Here is a 21,776-nt window from a genome sequence, read left to right as displayed (position 1 = left end):
AACACAAGTGTTACTCAAGAGTAGATGCACTGCATTTCGCTGAGTTTTAAAGTATTGCTGCATACCATGGTGTAGGATTAAATTGCATTGCATCGTTATATCTTATCCTATAGTATTGCATTGTTTAGCATGATTTCATTAAATATTATTGCATTGTAGAATAGCGTTGTGCTGTACAGTATTGTTGCATTGCATATTGTTGTAGTACATTTAATTATATTTTTGTATATATTTGCTCTGTAAAATATTGTAGGATTACACACCAATATATTGAACAGCAATGTACTTTATTGTTGTAGAATAGATTCATCTAATGTAGAGAGAAGAGTAGAGCAGTAGGAGTTGGTTAACACTGGCAGCCAACTGTATGGGTGTTAAGCAGAAGCAGTAGGATCTCCATGTTGAGTGTAGATGAGTAAACAGGAAAAGGCTTTTGTACGAGAATGGATTATTACATTCAAGTTCAATTAATAAACCCAGTCTCAACCCCTGGTAGCTAAGTCACAGAAGAGATATGCTTAACTTAAGGACAAGAGCTAAAGTATTTAGCAGTTCCAAAACTATTAACCAGTCAGATCTCAATACAAATCCCACAACCAATGAAAAAAAAACAAAGAAAATGTAAATAAGAAAAATGACACCAAATGACGAACAACGAATAAAGGGAACCTGGGATATGAATTGTGCAAGTTTTAGAGAAAAAGGCAGTAAGAAAAATGCTAGCTCCAATAAGAAGCAACTGTCTGTGGTGAGTGGGACCTAGGCGTGATTTCATACAAAGTACGATGAGCAAACATTGATTACTCCTAGTAGGTCCTCTTGGTCAAAGATTTTACTTCATGACTATCTGAAATGGAAGATAAAATCCTCCAGCGGCGCTAGGTTGCAAGGTGTGTCTGCCAAAGTCCTCTCAAAGTTTGGTAGCCATTGGATGAGGTCCCAATTAAGCTGTTGATTTTGGCAGAAAAACTCAAATTTTACACCCACGATGCACTCTTGTTGGTTTGGTCATTTTCGTGCCTTATCCGGTCGAGATTTCAACTTTAAGATTTACGACTTGATTTAAATTTTGCAGACACCTCAAACTGTCACAAATGTGTCAGATAGTCCGTTTGCCTTATTGCAAGTGGCATAGGATCTAATGCACTTGTAATAAGGCAGGTGGGATACTTGTCGCTTTTGTGATGAAGTAACCTGTTTTTCAAACTCTAAATAAGGCCCTTAGTCTGTTTTATGGAACTTGGAATCCTCCAGCGAACTAAGCTTGAAGAAATATTCTTATTAACTTCTATTGAAATTGGATCCCGATTCTACCCTGCAGAGAAATTGGAACTCTCAGATTTTAAGATTTCTTGAATCAGATCCTTTTGGTCTCTTTTAAAGACTTCCTGGACTTCAGGTTCTTGACTCACTCCAGCAAAGGCACAGGTTCCAAACCCGGATAGTTTTTTCCAGTCAGCCAGAAATAAGCCTCTTGCATGTTATGTCCATGTTGCGGCAAAAGAGGTGAGCCAACAAACCTTTGGAGTCCATTTCCCAGTCCTGGGCAAAAATGTGAGCCAGGCCAGCCCCTTACGTATGACACAGGTCACAGGCAGCAGGTCCAGTCTTCTTATTTTCTTTTATAGGTCCAGAAAGCATTTCATGAGCTTTGAGTGAGGTGTCACTTTTGTAGGATTCACTCACCATTAGACAAGCACCCTATCCAAGTACAAATCTCACCGGAAGGTTGATTTTCCTCGCTCGCTGTCGCCACTCTGCAAACACACCAAGAAAGCAACAAAGCAGGATTGCTAAGGGGTCTTCGGACACCATGCCCCCTTTCTCCATCACTTTAAAAAATGCATCTCCTCGCACACTACTGGTTGGAGAATGTAATCCTCTTGTATGCTGAGGGACCTTGGGGGCCAAGAAACCCTCCTGGTACTTTCTGTATGTCCGACACAGCAGGATTCCTCAGAGCTGGTCAGAGGCCCACCCCCTTTTCCCACCTATCTGCAAACACCAAAACTAATTAATAAAAAACACTGGAAAAACTAAAGACTATAGCGACGTTATAGTTAGGCTCAGGTTCAACTCATACAAAACCAATTAAATCTAGCAGGCCTAACTACAAATCACACCCGCAATGCACTGCTTAGGACCAAACATATTATTAACCCTGGGCAGTGAACTCTGCCCCACTCGTGGAGTTTCCAGGGTTTTCTGCACTCTTCATTATGTTTTACCTCGCTCCCGCTCATCAACGTCAAATTGGCGACCGAGAGCGAGGAAAATTAACCTACCGGTGAGATTTTTCCTCATTTGCGATCGCCGACATCAAGTTGGAGGGCGCAAGCATGGAAAATCCCAGCAAGATTTCTCAACACGGGGGTGGGTCAGGATTCTCTATGCGATTGGTTGCGTTTGCTTGCGACTGTTCGCGTTGAGAAACAGCCGGTTCGCGTTGAGAAAGCTGCCGCTTGAGTAAAAATCTACTCCAGTGGCAGAAAAGGAAAGCAGGGACCGCTTGCGCTGTGCATGGTGCTGTTTGCGATGATTTCACAGTGCGGCCAAGCATCCGGCACTGTGCAATCACCGGAAACTGCATTTTTCTATCCTACTCTGATGCTTGCAGTGCTCCGTGTAGTGTGACAGAGTTTTTTTTGCGCTTTGCGGAATTCCGCGTAGTGCACCTCCACGAACTCTGCCCAGAGTTACATATTATATCACTCATTACATGGTCAGTGAAATTACTGAGGACATCTTAAATTACATCATTGATGACACACTGATTACATCATCCATTTTGATCCGGTGTGGGCGGTCCACTAGAGCTCAATGTTGTGGCTGAAGGTGATATTGTCGATGGCGGAAAAGTTGGGTTCAAGCATGTTGCACATCGCTTAGCGGAGTTTTCTGCACTGTGGAAGCTCCACGGAGTGCGTAGTGCAGAAAACTCTGCAAACTCGGCAATTGAATGGAAGTTTACCACCTAGGCCTAGTGTGGACCTGGATGTGGATGTGCTCCATGTTGGCTGAGAGGACGTCCGTGCACGTGGTGAGGCGTAGGGTGATTTTGTGTACAATGGCAATGCCTCCCCCGGTTTGTGCAGTGGCAGGTGAAGGTGGGGCTGCAGTTCTTGCATACTATACAAGTATAAAGCCAGACTACATCCAATGTAATCATGAGGTATGAATCTGACCATTCAATATCAAAACCTTTTTGACAAAAAATCTCCACTATCTCTGCAGTAGGAGCGAATGGCCACCACATATGGAAAAAGAAAAATATCTACATATATAGCAGTATTTTTTAAAAAGCTCTCATTTGAGGAGGCTATTGGTGTACTCAGGGATTGCTACTGCTCTTATGCACTTTTGGCAGTACATAGAAGGAAGATATCTTGGGGTGATCGGATCTCAGAAAGTTGTACTCATCATATTCTAGGATCCCCCTGGCCCACCAATCCAACAAGTATTCCCAATATCATTGAAGTAAGGCTTTGTAAATTTCAACTGTAATCACTTCATAACAATCATTCTCCGATAAATGTCTTATTACTTCTATTTAATGTGTATTGGCATCAAGAACCACAACGCTTCCCTTTTTGTTAGAGGGCTTTATTATAGATTCGTCATTTTTCAAAGAAATAGGAAATGCTATTGTTAAGTTAATTGGTACTTTTGCACAATTATCTTCAATTTTGATCAGCTCTCTGATCATAATATCATAGAAAACATCCAAATTGTCATGCAGCAATGTCGGAATATATCTAGATTTTGGTTTAGAGCCATTGCTGCTCGATGTCTCCCAATCAATTCCTACGTTGCCCAATACCTGTTCTAATTCCACATTTGCATCTTCACATTCACTCTCTCTATATAATCTCTCCAGTGCCAGGATACCTTCGACCTCCCCAATCTGCAGATCACACTGCGGTAAACTCAATTGCTAAACACAAGGGTTTTTTTTGGATAGTTTGTGCACTTTACTCAATTTCAACTTTCGAAAAAAAAGATATCAATCAATACGAATCTGTGCATAATTGAATCAAGAAATTGGACACTTTGAAAGTCCCAGCTCTAGCAGAGACACCTCGTCTTTCATAATATCAAATTTGGAAAGATTCAAAACAAGTAATCTAGGGGCTAATTCTCTTTGCTGCTGGGGGGGGGGTCATTCACCCAGTCGACATTCCCCCCCCTTCTGACCTTGCACCTCTGCCTTTTTCATCTTCCTTTGCCCTTTCCTTTTCCTCTTTGAGGAGGGCTATCTTTCCTAAGTTGATCTGCTTGTTGGAGAAGTTGATGTTTGTTGTCCAAACCCAACATCTCTGCTTTCTATACTTGTTATGATGGGTAATCATTATCTGTACTTGTATGTGAGGGTGTGTACATGCTGTTTGGTTTTGGTATGAGTATCTTCTTGCTGCATATATATAGTGGTGTGGCTACTGCATATATAGGTAAAGGGAGCAAATAAGAGGTCCAAAACCATTGCTCCCAAGAACAAGTTCGAGAATACTAATAGGGTCACTGTTCCTGTAATAGTGTTTCTCAGGGTGGAGAGATAGCAAAAGTAAGGGTATCTTCCTAAACAGGAAGTAGTCACCTCACACAACTGTAAGGCTGTCACGCTTCATCATCTGGCTTAGCTCCTTGTGGGGTCAGTGCTGCAATACCTAACAGGCCCTCCGAGAGGACACTCTGGCAGAGACATTTTAATCAAATAGCTGTGATAATGAGTGTAGGTATGTGGGATAAGTGTAAATTGTGAAATAAAAATACCTAAGGGGTACCAACATCAGTTTAAAGTGGGATCTCATGACTAAAGATAAAAATAATGTGTTTGCTTCTAATTATGAAAAAACCTATTTGGGTATGTGTGCAGGTCATGTAGGTCGACATGTTTCACGACGTAGCAGTCCAGGAGGGTTCCTTGGCATATTATCAAGACCAAAATAAGTCATAATAAATATCCCTAACCTTGGTCAGGGTTGGGTGGATGTGCTCTGCTATCAAATGATAACCAAAATGTGCTTACGTAGAGTGGTAGGTCAAATATCTACATATCAGGGAGTAAACTAGGGGCGTGGCCAAGCAGGCTATGGTGGCAGACACAACCTGCTGAGGCTCCGTGACAGGGCAAGCAACTCCCCCATTCCCACGTGATCTGCTGGCTGCTGACGACACCATCGGTACCGGAATGCAGGCAGAACATGCTGTGGAGCCTTAGACCCACTCCTGAAACTAAGTCATCTTGATTTGGACCACGATGTAGGACGCAGCTCCGGGAACAAACTGCCACCCGTCTCTGTCAGGCACCTGAGTCCCAGCGAGTCCCAGCGGTTGGGCTCCCTCCACCTTGCGGAGCTCCTGCGGCAGACAGAGCACTGCCCGTGGTGGTGCCTGGGGCTGATGGTGGTGAAGGCGAGATACAGAGACAACATCCCAAGTTTTTATTATTAGCTGCTCTGTAGCCGTGCATCCTTCGGAGGTGGGAATTAGGCGCAGGCCCCTTACCTGCGTCAAGCACAGAGCTGTTAAATGCTTTGGCGACCATGCGGCTGCAGTGCTGTGCGGAGAATCCCTCAGGACCAGGGCTCAGAATTTGACGGCTCAGCTGTGCTCTGACGATTGAGCTTCGTTCCCTGCTCCCGGCCTGGGGGGTGTGGCAATGCTCTGAGTGCCGGCATTTGGCCACAGATAGCTCCCACCACGATGCCCACCATGATGACAGCTCCAGCACTTACTCAGTGAGGTCAACAAGTCAACAAGAGGAGGGAGGCCCTCATATCCTGAGATTATGGCTCCAGCGACGTCGGAATGACCGTTAACCCTGATGCCTGACCTTAAAATGGCAGCTGCCCTCCATTTTCTCCAAACCTGCAGCAAGACATACAGCGAGCTCTGGGGCAGTGATCTTGGCAAGGCGGAGGGCAGCACTGAGGATATAGAGGATCTCTCACCACAACAGAACTCAACAGATGATGGCCTCCCCCAGGGGACAGCTGCAGCTTTTGGACACGTGTGACCCAGGGTGGGCCAACTGGTGCTGCCTTGCAAGCTCACTGACCAGGATTGAGTGTGAAGCCTAGATACTTTGCCCCCTGAGAGCCTACTATATGGCCTGCATCGAGGCCCTCGCCCACGGTGGCACCGTTACCTCCACCTAACTACTTGGTCTTGGATCAGTCAGGCACTTTGTGTTCCGCATTGTACACTTTCTTTGCAGCTGGCATTTTAACACTCTGCTACCTTGCAATGAGTCAAAACCTCTTCTACTAGACAACTCCACATCTCCAGCAAGAACATTATTCAATGGAATTATCTTGACATGGTTATTGTCTAGAATTGCTTGAGGCCAGGAATGTGTCAGTGAGTGCCTTTAAAAGCAACATAAACTCGAAAACAGGGCCCCTTTGCTCTGAAGCCAGTATCCAATGCGATCATACCACCCTTGTGCCGGCCCTCCGTTCTTGTTCTGCATTTATTGAATGTACTACATTCAAATGCACATTTACAGGGAACATTCTTCCAGAAAGAAACATTTTGGCCTCAGCGCTAAACGAAGAGCAGAGACTTCCAAACCCTCAGCCAGCAGCCAAGCACAGATCCCGGAGGAGAGAAAAGAAAACAAGCAGCATGCGAATTAAAGTTTCATTGGAAGCGCTGATTTAATGGACTTGAAACAATGGCTGTTTTTAAGTAGTGGTTTGACTTTTTTACATGATTTAGAGCTGCAGTAGCTAGATGGCATGCTGGTGCAGTGTTCTTGTGCCTGTTTCTGGAGGAAATTAAAGGAGGCAGACTTAGACTTAAAACCACAATAATGAATTGCTTACATTCAAAGCTAGCCTCTGAGCTGCCTTCAGGAAGAATACGAAAGAATGCCAGTCACATGGAAGGAACTGAGAGGGTTAAAGCAGCAATACAATGTAAGTAGCTGCAGGTCTGAGTAGCCACAGTGTAACAGGAGGGTAAAAACATAATAAAATAGTCCTCCCCGGAGCAGATCAACAGAAGAAAGTGTAATGATATTTGTTAGAAATGGGATTTCTGGTTGGCTAAGGCTTGCGCCAAAGCCAGGCAGAAACCACCACTCTAGTCAGGGCAAGGAAGTTACATGCCAAGATAACCCCTGCTCATTCCCTTGGTAGCTTGGCACGAGCAGTCAGGCTTTCCCCGGAGGCAATGTGTACAGCGTTTGCGCAACACACACACACACAGTAGCAATACACTAGGCACACCACAAAAGGTATGCCACACAAGGTTATATATAAAAATAGCCTTTGTATTACCATAAACACATTAGATCATAATCACACAGGTATACTGTGTCAACTGGCACTGGGCAGTATTTATAGGGGATTATTTACACCAGGACAGGGCCATGTGGGCCACTGTCAGAATCAGCACTCAGTAGAAATAGCACTTCTAGAACACAGAATAATTGTAGCACAAAATAACAATTGTGGAACACAACCAGTAACCACTGGTAAAAGGTAGGTACACACTACGCAATACTAATCACCACAGGCATAGATCACGCAGGGACACTTATCCTCACTAGTATAAAGTATACTAGGCAAAACAACCTCCTAAGCATGAAAACACAGTTAGAGGTATCAAAGACATAAAGGCATCTCACATTACACATAAATCACATTGGGCATCAACAGTGTACCCCAAGCGAGGGCACAACAGATGAAAACTGTCCCCAGGGCCACCTGGCCTCTCCCAGGGCCAACGCCCTATGTCCCAAAAGTCAGGCCAAAAGCAACAACGCTAAAGAACATGCCTAAATGGGGCAACTGCCCACTAATTTCTGGGCAGCTGTAGAATCACCAAACATGAGCACTGGCACCTTCTGTCCACCACGAGTCAGGGCGCGCTGTCTAGGCGGCTAAGGCAAAAGGGGACATGTGCACAACCTAAACGTTGCAGCTGCCCACTAAGTGCTGGGCAGCTGTGGCAGGGAGCATGGGCACCAGCGTGCCCCCTGAGCCCCTCATTGGGACTCTGAATTAATGTCTGCAAAAACGGTGCAGCTGCCCGCGCTGGTGCGGCGCAGCTGTGGCTCTACAATGGCACTACTGTGCCCCCTGGAGCCTCACTGGGGCTCAGCAGTAAGTATGTCCCCCATTTTGCAACTGCCCACTGACCAAACGGAGCAGCTGTGAAGATTTGCAGGCTCTGGCATTCACAGTGCCTGTGGGGCCCTATTCGGGGATTTGGGACTCCAAAAATTAAACTTTCCCCCAACACGAGGGCATGCCAGTCACCAAGGAGGACACAGCCTCTACTATGGCCCTCACTGTCTGGGCAATCCCCAAAACCACTCTGTCCAGTACAGTGCCCCCACGGTCAGTACAGCAGAAGGGGATGGGCACCGGCAATGTGCCCCAGCACCCCCTCTACAACGATGAACCCAGAAGCCCCACTCACCGGTTTCTAGGGTGGACACAGCGTTTTCCTCCTGCTCCGGTCTCCTTCTCACCCGGTCCCGCTCCTGGGGACCGGGTTCTCACAGATGGCAGGCGGGGCTCTCTCACTCGTGAGAGCGTCATTGAGGAGTCTCCCTCCTCCGGCTGCAGGCAGTCTCCTTGTCACGGAAGCGCGGGGTAGGCTCTGTTGTGTCGGGCAGTTGACCAGCCTCAACACACCAGGTTCGCTTTATTCTTTTCAGTGGGGGTGCACGTGCGGGCCAATAATCACAGGAGCCAAAATGCGTATTAACTATCAGGTCTTCGCTTCTGCCCCCGACTGGCCTTCGTGAGCGCGTCCCGTTACTTTTATTAACTGTGGGTCACATGACCCTTACGTCACGACGTGACGGTGTCGTCACGAGTAATGACATTACATTCCTGCCCTACAAGGATCAAAACAATACAACAAAATAAACTTAACTGGCAACAAATTGAAACTATTCATAATGCAACTCAAACCCGTTCGGGGAACAGTTATTCAGCGGAATACCATGATATACATAGAACAGTCTTACGTGATATAGTCCCACAGTCTGGACGACTGTTCAGGATTTCTCTGCAGCTGGTACTGAGACTGGCCTCGCCCAGATGAAGGAATGGCGTCAGTCTCTAGAATAACCTCACAGCGTCGATCTTCCAACAGAGCCGAAGAGCTTGCACTTTCCAAGCCGCATGTGTCACCAACCCAGGTGTCCTCCAGGTCACCAGTTCCACACTCTTCCTCCGCAGGGACATGATCTAATGTGTTTATGGTAATGCAAAAACGGTGCAGCTGCCCGCGCTGGTGCGGCGCAGCTGTGGCTCTACAATGGCACTACTGTGCCCCCTGGAGCCTCACTGGGGCTCAGCAGTAAGTATGTCCCCCATTTTGCAACTGCCCACTGACAAAACGGAGCAGCTGTGAAGATTTGCAGGCTCTGGCATTCACAGTGCCTGTGGGGCCCTATTCGGGGATTTGGGACTCCAAAAATTAAACTTTCCCCCAACACGAGGGCATGCCAGTCACCAAGGAGGACACAGCCTCTACTATGGCCCTCACTGTCTGGGCAATCCCCAAAACCACTCTGTCCAGTACAGTGCCCCCACGGTCAGTACAGCAGAAGGGGATGGGCACCGGCAATGTGCCCCAGCACCCCCTCTACAACGATGAACCCAGAAGCCCCACTCACCGGTTTCTAGGGTGGACACAGCGTTTTCCTCCTGCTCCGGTCTCCTTCTCACCCGGTCCCGCTCCTGGGGACCGGGTTCTCACAGATGGCAGGCGGGGCTCTCTCACTCGTGAGAGCGTCATTGAGGAGTCTCCCTCCTCCGGCTGCAGGCAGTCTCCTTGTCACGGAAGCGCGGGGGAGGCTCTGTTGTGTCGGGCAGTTGACCAGCCTCAACACACCAGGTTCGCTTTATTCTTTTCAGTGGGGGTGCACGTGCGGGCCAATAATCACAGGAGCCAAAATGCGTATTAACTATCAGGTCTTCGCTTCTGCCCCCGACTGGCCTTCGTGAGCGCGTCCCGTTACTTTTATTAACTGTGGGTCACATGACCCTTACGTCACGACGTGACGGTGTCGTCACGAGTAATGACATTACATTCCTGCCCTACAAGGATCAAAACAATACAACAAAATAAACTTAACTGGCAACAAATTGAAACTTTTCATAATGCAACTCAAACCCGTTCGGGGAACAGTTATTCAGCGGAATACCATGATATACATAGAACAGTCTTACGTGATATAGTCCCACAGTCTGGACGACGGTTCAGGATTTCTCTGCAGCTGGTACTGAGACTGGCCTCGCCCAGATGAAGGAATGGCGTCAGTCTCTAGAATAACCTCACAGCGTCGATCTTCCAACAGAGCCGAAGAGCTTGCACTTTCCAAGCCGCATGTGTCACCAACCCAGGTGTCCTCCAGGTCACCAGTTCCACACTCTTCCTCCGCAGGGACATGTCCCATGGACCCATGGCCACAGACCTCAGTTCCGGATATGGTGGAGGGTGATGCCGACAGTTCCGGGTGAAACATCTTGAAGTGAGACACATTGCGTGTCACGGTCTCCCATCCCCTAGTGGCAATGACTCGGGTTCCTTTAATGTTCACTACAGTCCATGGCATCTTCTCATACGGCAACTGAAATTTACCAGTATAATAGCGATTTTTGAGCAACACTAAGTCCCCTTCTCTGATCGGCTCTCCTGCGCATTCCGTCAGTTACATACTTGGGCATGGGTCTTTCTCCGAGGGCCATCAGGGTCCTCTGGCTACCATCTAGAATGATGAGGTATGTAATCAGTAACCACTCGACCCATCAGCAAGTGAGCGGGTGCTACCCCCGTGGTGGTATGGGGTGTCTGCCAGTAGCTGCGAAGGAAGGTCAAGATAGCTAGCTCGATGGATTGTTTCTTGTCGTGGGCGATTCGGATAACTTTGTTGAGAGTCCTCATGAATCGTTCCGCCTCACCGTTAGCTTGAGGCCATCGTGGTGTGATTCGGCGTGAGGTAGACGGCCAATTCTTGTCCCTGAAATGGGGGCCCATTATCAGTGTGCAACTCTTGTATCAAACCATGGGTGGCCATAATCTTTTCTATCTTGGGTATTACCTCAGAAGCATTGGGAGATGTCACAATTTCCACTTCAGGATATTTGGAATAGTCATCAATTGCCACCAATGTGTGAGGGCCATCGGGCAGGCTGCCAAAATCCATGCTGACACAGGACCACGGTGACTGTGGCCGAGGCTCTGTGATGACTGGAGCAGAATGAGGCAGGTCTCCGGTGACTTGACATGCCGGTCACGATCGAACATCATTCTCCACCAGTTCGTCCATGAGGGAGAACCACACCTTGGGGCGGAGTCATGACTTTGATTTTACCATGCCTTTATCCCCAAAATGGGCCAATTGTACGCATTGGTCCGTTAACGACGTGGGGATAACCAAGCGATGCCCTCTTAACAAACAACCTGTGGGGTCTTCAGTGAGTTCATCCTTCACATGGTGTAAACTTTTCATTATCCTATGAGCTGGAATTGTCAGAATTTTCCATTCTTCTTTGGCCTTGTGCCAGTTTTCATTTTGCAAGATCAGCTTGACTCTTTGGAGGCACTCATCTTTGGCAGTGGCATCGGACAGATCCTGCATGGACAGGGGAATCGGACAAGACCGGTCTGTTATGCATTTGACATATTCTTCAGTGTCAGCAGCGTCCTCCATTTCTTTGTCCGTAGCTGCTCTGAGATGTCAGGACAAGTAGTCCGTCGGATTCCGGGATCTGGGTTGGTATGCCACTCTCCAATTATAGTCATGGAGTGTATTTATTTATTTATTTATTTAACGATTTGTAGAGCGCCTGGTGACCCGAAGGCATCCCCGTGCTATAATGATTGTTTTATCCAGAGGAGAGGGGAGGGAAGAGGGCGGGGGCATGGTAGACAGGGATTTTATTTAGGAAATAAGAGTCTTTTCAGTTTTTTTCTGAAGATCAGATAACTAGGTTCCAGCCTAAGGGTACGGTGGAGGGAGTTCCACCCGGCAGATGCCTTCACAGAGAAGCGTCGGCCACTGGTCCGTGTCTTCCTGTATCTGGGGATGTTAGCCAGGCGCTCATTCTCAGACCGAAGGGATCTGGGGGCCTTATAAGGAGTGACCAGGTCACTGAGGATCGTAGGGCCAACGCCATTTAGCAGTTTGTGTGCAGTACACATGGCCTTAAATTCCACCCTTTGGCACACTGGCAGCCAGTGAAGGACCTTGATAGCTGGTTTGGCTGATACTCTGGAGGGAAGGTTGAAAAGTAATCGGGCTGCTGCATTCTGTGTGCGTTGAAGTTTAGCCATGGTGGCCTCTGGGGCTCCCAGATAAACCATGCTGCTGTAGTCCAACCGTGCCAGTATTAAGCCTTGGACTAGGAGTTTTCAAGATGTGGGCGGGAGTAGGGGGAGAATCCTGCGGATGGTGCGCATAAGCCCGAAACAGGTACCTGCTGTTTTGGATGCTTGTGTTTTCATCGAAAGCTCGGGTTCCAGCCAGACTCCTAAGGTCTTAATTTCTTGTTTCGGGGTGGGAATTTCCCCGAATACGTCTGGCCAGACCGATGGGGGGATAGTAGCCCATTGCTTGCCCATGAGCATAACTTCGGTCTTTGACCCGTTTAATTTAAGAGATGATTCACACATCCAGTTGTGGATTTCCGTGAGGCAGTTTGCCAGATTTTCCGGGTGGTCGCCCAGTTGGGATAGGGAGACGACCAGCTGTGTATCGTCAGCATAACTCACTATTTTAATCCTGAAGGGGGTAACCACATCTTCGAGAGGGGCCATATAATCATTAAAAAGCGTGGGGCTTAGAGACGACCCCTGGGGGACCCCGCTCGTGAGGGGGAGGGTGGTCGAGTGGTGATTGCCATCCCATACCTGGAACGAACGCCCAGCAAGGAAGGACTCTATCCACCTGAGCGCCGCCCCTGTGAGCCCTGCTGCCGCCAGCCGATGGAGAAGGACACGATGGTTAACTGTGTCGAAGGCTGCACTAAGATCCAGGAGGATCACTGCCACTGACCCTCCTGAATCCAAAATGCGCCTTGCCTCCTCGATGACGGCAAGCAGGGCGGTATCTGTGCCATGGCCAGGGCGAAACCCAGTTTAGGATTGCCGTAAGATGTTATTTACCTCGAGGAATTGTGACAATTGTCCATTGACCAGTTTCTCGGCCAATTTGCTAATGCAAGGCAGGAGTGAAATTGGCAGGTAGTTTGCCATATCAGTTGGGTCCAGCTGGTTTTTTTTTAGGAGTGCTTTAACCACTGCACTCTTCCAGCTAGAGGGGACCGAGCCTTGGGCGAGCAAGCTGTTTATGAGCTCCGTGATCGTAGGCACGATGACTGGGGCTACGGTTTTGGGAAATCTAATAGGTGCGGGATCCAGAGGTGATCCGCTTTTCATTTTGGTCATGGTAGAATCAACCTCGTTCCAAGTTACTGCCCTAAACGTCGCTAGTTGAGGGCGTGGGCTGCTTCCTGTCTGACTGGAGGGTGTTTCATTGTCCATGTGACATGATAGACAGGGAGGGGGAAGGGAGGCTAGAATGCGGGCGATTTTGTCGTTAAAGTAGGTGGCCAGTTCATTACTTCGGTCTACCGGGGGGGTGATGGAGGATGAGGGAGCTGGTATTTTCAATAGCTCTTTTACAATAAGGAAGGATTCCCTTGTAGAGTTGGTAGAGTTTTTTATCCGTGTATCGTAATGGGAGGCTTTGGTGTGTTTTAGAGTTGATTTGTATATTCTTACTGATTTCTGGTAAGCTTCCTTGCTGGCGTGCTGCCAGTCTTTCCTCCATAGCCGCTCAGCTTTCTTGCAATTTTTGCGTAGCATTCGAAGTTCAGGGGTGTACCATGGAGCGGATCCTGGTTTCCCGTTTTTATCCTCCCGGGTTCTAATGGGAAGTATGGAGTCCAGCATCCTCTTTTCGATTCTTGGTGGGGGCTTCGTGGATGTCCCTGCAAATATGGCCATAAGAAGTTTGTGATCAGTCGTGACCGCGAACGGTTTTCCGTAAACATATAAGTGGAAGTGATGACATCCCCAATGAATGGCGATAGCCTCCTTTTCTATTTGAGAATAACGCTGCTCAGTTTCTGTGAGTGACCTGCTAGCAAACGCCACTGGAGCCCAATCTTCCTCCTGACGCTGTTTCTGCAAAAGTACAGTTCCTAGGCCCATCGGGCCTGCATCAACAGCAATTTGGGTCATTCTCTCAGGGTCAAAGAAAGCCAGAGTGGTTGCTTCCAAGAGGGCGTCTTCAATGTCGTTGAATGCTTTGTCTTGAGGCAGACCCCACCTCCATGGAACGTAATCCTTGGTCAGCTCTCGTAGCGGCAGTGTGAGGGTAGTAAGGTATTTGATAAACCTTCCGTAATAGTTAATCATACCTAAGAAGCTGCAAACTTCTGTCATGCTGGCAGGGGCGATAGCATTTTTGATGTCCCGCACCTGTTTGGGATCCGAGTTGACTCCCTCCTTGGAGAAAGTGTAACCAAAAAACTGGAGCTTCTTCTTTAGAAATTCGCATTTCTCTCCATGCCACGTGAGACCAGCATCTCACAGCCATGGTAGAATCCTCAGTGAGGCGAGCATTGTGTTCAGGTAATGATTTGGCATGAACCATGATGTCGTCACTTAAATTAATTACCCCCGGGAAGTCTGTGATCAGTTCTTGTATGACGTTCTGGAACACCGCCGCAGAGCTGGACACTCCGAAGCTCAGTCATGTATAACGTCGTCATATGAGTTGAGAAAGTGGTTATGTTTCATGACGCCTCATCAAGGACCAGTTTGTGCTATCCTGACCATAAGTCTAGTATGGAAAACCAGCAGGCTCCAGTCATCTCCCCAATTAGATCATCGGTAGTGGGAGTAATGTGGCGCTCCCGTTTGATTGCGGCATTTGGTAGGCGCATGTCAACACAGATTCTGACCGCACCAGGCTGCTTTGGTTTTCGCGTGACCACGATGGGGAATACCCATGGCATGGTACCAGTGACTTTCTCAATGATCCCAGCAGCCTCCAGTTTCTTCAGTTCCTGCTCGACCTGTGGCCTTAAGTGGAAAGCTATTGTTCTAAGTCGTAGAGAAACGGGTTGAACCGTGGGGTCAACATGCAGATGAACCTCTTTTCCTTTGAACTTTCCGATGCCCGCAAATACTTTGGAGAATTCCTCGAGTAGATGTTGTATGGACTCATGATGCACACTGAAATCAAATGTTACTACTCCCAGGTCTTCTGAATCACAACACCCCAGAAGCAAACCTTGGCTGTCTTCAGTGACATGTATGTTGATGTTGACGGTCTGCTCTCCCTGAGTTACTGATGTCTTGAAACGTCCCAGGACTTTCAGAGGGGTGTTCTGACCATACGCGAACACCGTGATGGCTAACGGCTGTAGCAAGGGTGCAGGACCCAATGTTCGGTGAAGGGTGGCGGCCATGATATTGATAGTTACCCCGGTGTCGACTACAGCCATAAATTCTTGAGCCCCTACCCGGATATTGCACTGGGGCAGGCGTCACGCTTTGCGGGTGGCAGTGCCAATCATGTGCACCTTGTGGACTACCCGCTCTTCCTCTTCATCATCGTTCATGTAGCTTCTTGTTATGTCTCCCTCGGGCACCGCGATGACCACTTGCCGTGGCTTGTGGTATTTCTTGGCCCTGCATACCTTCTCAAAATGATTGAACCGTCCATATCCCGAACATCTTTTCCCTTTAGCCGGAAATTCTGCTGGCTGTTGTGTTGGTCCGTCACAGTATCCACACGTTTTGGCCATCCCGCCATGGCAGGACGACCTCCTTTCTTGTTCCATGGGGTTGCAGGCTTGGTGGTTACGGCGTTGACCGACTCGTCTTCACAGGGACTTGGAGGGCCGCCTCCATATGAGCTACATGGGCTTTGGACAGCTCCTTGGTGCTTCCCAGGGTTAAGATCTCGTCGAGAGGTTTGCCAGACTCCTCTAGGATGCGTTCTCAAAGTTTGACGGAGGCACACCCCTGGATTATCTGACTCCGTATCTCTTCCGTCTCATCCTGGAAATCACACGTGGAGGCTAGGTTCTTCAGCCGTGCATGGTACGTGTCCAGCGATTCATCTGGAAGTTGCCGGGCTTGCCTGAAGATGAATCTCTCATAGTCCTTGTTAGCCATTGGCTCGAAGTGCCGTTGAGTGCATTGATTAATGTGAGGTGGTTCTTTGGAGTTGCTTCCACGATTATTTTCATAATTGTGTGTATGACCCCCTAGGTGCAATAACATTGCCCTTTTCTGATCTTTGTGTACTTTGGTGGCTACAAAGAAGATTTGTATTCGGTCCACCCATTCTTTCCATTTGGGCACAAGGGAGGATGGTGATCCTTCTACTATAAATGGTTCAATAGGTGGTATCTGCGACATGCTTTATGTTCAGGACTCCCAGACTACGTCTCCCCTTTTGTACTGCGCTTTTGTGGACCAATGCGGCTGTGTTATGGGACGTTCCTCACCGTGACTATGTGCAGTAAAGGCAGTGAGGAGCTTTCTCCCCCTGTCTGGGTCGTTCGATGAGTTCCCCGCCGTGAGCCACATGCAAAGTGCCGGCTATCTCAATCCAGATGCACCCACTGTGGGCTGCGTGAGCTTGTAGGTGCTTTGAGGAGGCCCGTTGCTTGTTCTCCCACCTGCGTGCTCTGCCTGAGTATAGGGTGTTGCCCCACATATCAGGCATCTTCCTGCGTGCTTGGGGGCATGTTCTATGTGGTGCCAGGCTGTAGATTATACCTAGAGCACGTGTAATGGCAAATGAAGGGGTTGGGGCCTCACACGCAGCTCCTCCCGCTGCTAAGTGGATGTGTCTGCCCTCCCCCAGCCGTTTCCAGGCTTCTTCCCCCACACGGCAACTGCAATCGCCGGCCTGGATTCTGAGCTCACCATGCGCTCTCCACACATGGGCTCACTGCGCCCCCCCCACCAGCAGCAGCGCCGGTCGGGATTGGGGCGCACCATGCGCTCTCTTCACACAGGCGAGCAGTGCCGCTCACGCCAGCTGCTCGGCCCGCTATACGCACACCAGCAGGCGGACGGGGCAGCGCTGACTGCCAAGACGGTCCTTGTCGAACCCGCAACACCGGCCGCGGCCGATGCTCACGCGGCGGGAAGCCTCACCTTCGCGGGCCACGACGGGCCTTCTGAATTCCACCACCGCACCAGACAGGAGCAGTTTCCAGGCTCCAGGAGCGAGAGGCAGGTCAGGTGCGGGTCCTCGGGGCATGAGTGCCGCGAGCAGCGCAACACGCTCTCGGCTGCCACACCAAGGTGCAAGGGCACGCCCACCTTCATCGCCAATGTTGTGTCGGGCAGTTGACCAGCCCCAACACACCAGGTACGCGTTATACTTTTCAGTGGGGGTGCACGTGCGGGGCAATAATCACAGGAGCCAAAATGCGTATTAACTATCGGGTCTTCAGCTCCGTCGCCAACTGACCGATGTGAGCGCATCCCGTTACTTTTATTAACGGTGAGTCACATGATCCTTACGTCACGATGTGACGGTGTCATAACGAGTCACGATATCACAGGCTCCCGGCTGCTTCTTTGGTCAGCTCTCCTCCTATCTGCAGACGCGGGGCTCTCATCTCCACACGGGAGCCCCGTCACCTTACCGATGGCCACTGCCTCTTCTGCCGGTTCCGTGGTGGCTGCCTGCAGGATTCCCTCAGCCAGGCTGCTTCCTGCCCTGGACTTCTCCTGGCACCACAGGGCTCTCCCTCCCTCTCGGGAGCCCCAGGTGCCGACGCGTCTAAGTCTTCTCTTGGCTTCCGGTTGATTACGTGGGTGCGGGGCTTCCTTCTGGAAAACGGAAGTCCCGCCCCATGACAGGCAATATGCTGCCTGACTTCCTGCAATTCCCTGGTGGGGTCTGCACCCGCTAGGGGATATGGAAATTGCACAACATCCCTGCCGGGGTGGGCACCCACTAGGGATATCTAAAAACTGGCAAATATGCGGGGTGGGCACGCGTGCCGAGAATACAGATGCAGAGGGGATCTTCACGCTGCAGCTCCTCACTACAGACACCAGCCGTCCTCCTGGCGGCAGAAACCCAGCTTCCAGAAGCAAGGTCAAGCACAGTTTCCCCAAGTGTACAATACAGTGTTCCCAAGATGAAAAATAAAGCGCTCCCAGGCACTACAGTCCCAACGTCCAGGGAAAGTCTTTTTAGGAATGCAGGGAGGCAAAGGCTGGGCCCAGGGGCCAGCTCACAGGGCCCCCCAGCAGGGAGGCAGTCCCCAGTGGCGGTCCTCCAGGTGCCCAGCAGCAGCAGCAGGCCCCCCTCAAGGTAGGTCACAGAGTGAACCTTTTTCATGGGGTCACAGCCCCTTCTTATACACCATTTTCCTTTGTCTAAGGCTGGAGGGAAGGGGGAGAACCAGTTACAACTGGTTCTTGTGCACTTTGTTGGGCTCAGCCCCTCTCCCTATTTGCAGGACAGGCTAGGGACATTAGACACACCACAGGGGGCGGAGCCAGCATTGTGGAGGGAAGGCCCAGCCCTATTCAGGTCCCAGGTGCACTCCTTCCTCCCATCAACATGCAGATCTCTCCATTCACCACCGGGGCAGACCCATCAATCAATCAATCGATCAATCATGGCATTTATATCGCGCACTACTCACCCGGAAGGGTCTCAAGGCGCGTGGGGAGGGGGGTCTGCTACTGCTCGAACAGCCAGGTCTTGAGCTGTTTCCTGAAGGCGAGGTGGTCCTGGGTCAGCCGCAGGTGGACGGGCAAGGAGTTCCATGTCTTAGCCGCTAGGTAGGAGAAGGATCTTCCTCCGGCGGTGGCTCTCTGGATGCGAGGCACGACGGCGAGGGCGAGGTTTGCCGATCGCAGCTGGCGGGTGGGCGTGTAGAAGGTCAGGCGGTCGTTGAGGTACCTAGGGCCCAGGTCGTGGAGGGATTTGTGTACGTGGGTGAGGAGTCTGAACGTGATCCTCTTGTTGACAGGGAGCCAGTGTAGGTCTCTCAGGTGGCTCGAGATGTGGCTGCGTCGGGGGACGTCCAGGATGAGTCGGGCAGAGACGTTCTGGATGCGCTGGAGTCTCTTCTGAAGCTTGGCTGTTGTTCCGGCGTAGAGGGTGTTTCCATAGTCCAGTCTGCTGGTGATGAGGGCCTGGGTGACCGTCTTCCTTGTCTCAGTGGGAATCCATTGGAAGATCTTGTGGAGCATGCGGAGTGTGTGGAAGCAAGATGATGAGACGGCGTTGACTTGTCTGGTCATCGATAGGGAGGAGTCCAGGATGATGCCCAAGTTGCGTGCGTGGTCTGTTGGCTTGGGTGCGGCGCCTAAGGCTGGGGGCCACCAGGAGTCGTCCCATGCGGAGGGCGATGTTCCCAGGATGAGGACTTCTGTCTTGTCCGTGTTCAACTTTAGGCAGCTGTTGTTCATCCATTCGGCGACGTCTTTCATCCCTTCGTGTAGGCTCGCTTTGGCGGTGTCGGGGTCTTTGGTGAGGGAGAGGATCAGCTGGGTGTCATCGGCGTAGGAAATGATATTCAGGTTGTGATTGCGAGCGATGGCAGCTAGTGGTTTCATGTAGATGTTGAAGAGAGTGGGGCTGAGTGATGATCCTTGCGGGACGCCGCAGATGACTTCGGTGGCCTCTGAGAGGAACGGCGGGAGGCGTACTCTCTGTGTTCTTCCGGCGAGGTATGAGGTGATCCAATCCAGGGCCTTCCCTTGGATGCCGGTGTCGTTGAGTCGTTGGACTAGGGTGCGGTGGCAAACAGTATCGAATGCAGCGGAGAGGTCTAGGAGGATGAGTGCCGCTGTTTCACCGTTGTCGAGCAGCGCTCGGATGTCGTCAGTGGCTGCGATGAGGGCGGACTCGGTGCTGTGATTGGCTCTGAATCCGGACTGCGATTAGTTGAGGGATCCGTTTGTCTCGAGGAAGGCGGCCAGTTGCTTGTTGACGACCTTTTTGATGACTTTGGCCGGGAAGGGAAGGAGCGAGATGGGGCGGAAGTTCTTGAGGTCGGTCGGGTCCGCTGTCGGTTTCTTCAGTAGTGCGCTGAGCTCGGCGTGCTTCCAGCTCTCGGGGAAGGTGGCTGTGTTGAAGGAGGTGTTGATGACGTCTCGGAGATGGGGTGCGATGGTGGGGGCCGCTTTGTTGAAGATGTGGTGGGGGCACGGGTCGGTCGGCGATCCGGAGTGGATGGTGTTCATCATGCTTGTCATGTCTTCGGGGGTCACCTCGGTCCATGTCTGGAGGATGGCGGCTGGGTGCGTAGGTTCGACCGGTGGGTACGGGTGTTGAGCGCCGAAACTGTTGTGGATGTCGGAGATCTTGCGGTGGAAGTACGAGGCGAGGGAGTCGCAGAGATCCATGAGGGGGTGATGTCGTTGTTGCCGGTGCTGGGGTTGGGGAATTCCTTGACGATGTTGAAGAGCTCTTTGCTGTCATGGGCGTTCTTGTCCAGTCGTTCCTTCAGAGATTTTTTCTTTGTGGTGTGGATCCTGACTCCTGGAGCCAGGCATACCAGCCAGCTCCAGCCAATCACAAGCCAGACAGTCAATTCACATTTACTACACAGACATGCCAACTTCTAGAAGTGGCACTTCTACACTAGACTCATTAAATCTGTGCACACCGTCGCGCAGCATTTATTCTCACGAGTTTGAACATACCAAACTCGCCCCTGCACTCCCCACACATCAGGAACTACCATGGACACACATATTCCCCATGCATTCCTATGGGAGGGCAGGCAAATCTCACAACATGCACTCAGAGTGTGCAAGCACTTTACACTGGGACACAGTGTTAAAGTGCGCAAAAGCCAAAAACTACTAACACCAGTTAACTTTTGAAAGCAAAAAGTTTAGGGGTGAACCTGCCAAAAAGGCCAAGTCCAACAATATTGTAATAGGTCCCTGCTCCTTGTAGGAAAAAGGAGGGAAAGAGAGGCAGGACTGCCCACTAGTAAGCAAGGATTTTAAAGGACATTGAAACAAACAAATGAGAAGCAAGGAAAGGCATTTGGCCTCTCAAAGATATATATATACTAAAGTACAGAAGAGGTTGTACTCTTGTGCTCCAACTAAAAAGCCAGAAATGGCAGACGCTCATTCTCTCAATTGGCAGCTGCCCACTAGAACTCTTTACCATCTAGTTTTTTGCCTTATTAATAACCAACTCTTTTTTAGGAGAGACACTTAAAACGTCTTTTTAGAAGTTAATGTATTTCTATTGAACACGTTTTTTAACCCAGTTCTCATGATGTAACTAAAGGAGAGTGAGACTTCTAGAGCTCTGATATCCCCTTGGGGATGATTGATATGCTCTATAAATATAATAAATAGTTTAGATAACTATAATAGCTGAAATGTGTGCGTGTGAAATCTGAGCCTAAATATAATGTCCTGTAAACTTTGTTTTCTTTATCTGTAAATATATATATATATATTCACTGAAAAATGCATAGGTTTCAGGGATGTTATAGTTATAAATTAGCATTTAAAAAACCTTTGAAATTCACTGAAAAAAACATAGGTTTCAGGGCCGTTATAGTTAATTGGACATTTTACTCACACAAAACCATAGAAATTCCGCTGTTATATTTAGTTGAGCTAACTATAACTCGTGCCCTCGTAATGCACTGCTGATGATGTCACATATTACATCATTCATGACTATATTTTTTTTCAGTGAATTTCAAAGGTTTTTTAAATGCTCATTTGTAACTATAAAGTCCCTGAAACCTATGGTTTTTTAATTGAATTTCAAA

General features: G+C 49.4%; 1 protein-coding gene across 1 annotated transcript in view; it reads right to left on the bottom strand.

The window, feature by feature from the left end:
- The window catches only part of LOC147706969 (cysteine-rich venom protein-like), a 188,434-nt gene extending 177,261 nt beyond the window's left edge, over window positions 1–11,173 (bottom strand). The window contains exons 1-3 of the mRNA XM_086925607.1: window positions 11,069–11,173; window positions 10,197–10,597; window positions 6,712–6,769 (exon numbers count right to left, since the gene is read on the bottom strand). Of these exons, the coding sequence (XP_086781733.1) occupies window positions 6,712–6,769; window positions 10,197–10,597; window positions 11,069–11,173 (564 nt within the window). The remainder of the gene's footprint in view (window positions 1–6,711; window positions 6,770–10,196; window positions 10,598–11,068) is intronic.
- Between the last annotated feature and the right edge of the window lie 10,603 nt (window positions 11,174–21,776).

Source organism: Lissotriton vulgaris, chromosome 6 (genome assembly GCF_964263255.1).
Source record: "Lissotriton vulgaris chromosome 6, aLisVul1.2, whole genome shotgun sequence".
Lineage (NCBI taxonomy): Eukaryota > Metazoa > Chordata > Amphibia > Caudata > Salamandridae > Lissotriton > Lissotriton vulgaris.
The sequence above is the reverse complement of the archived record's forward strand: the minus strand, read 5'-3'. Positions and strand labels throughout refer to the sequence as shown.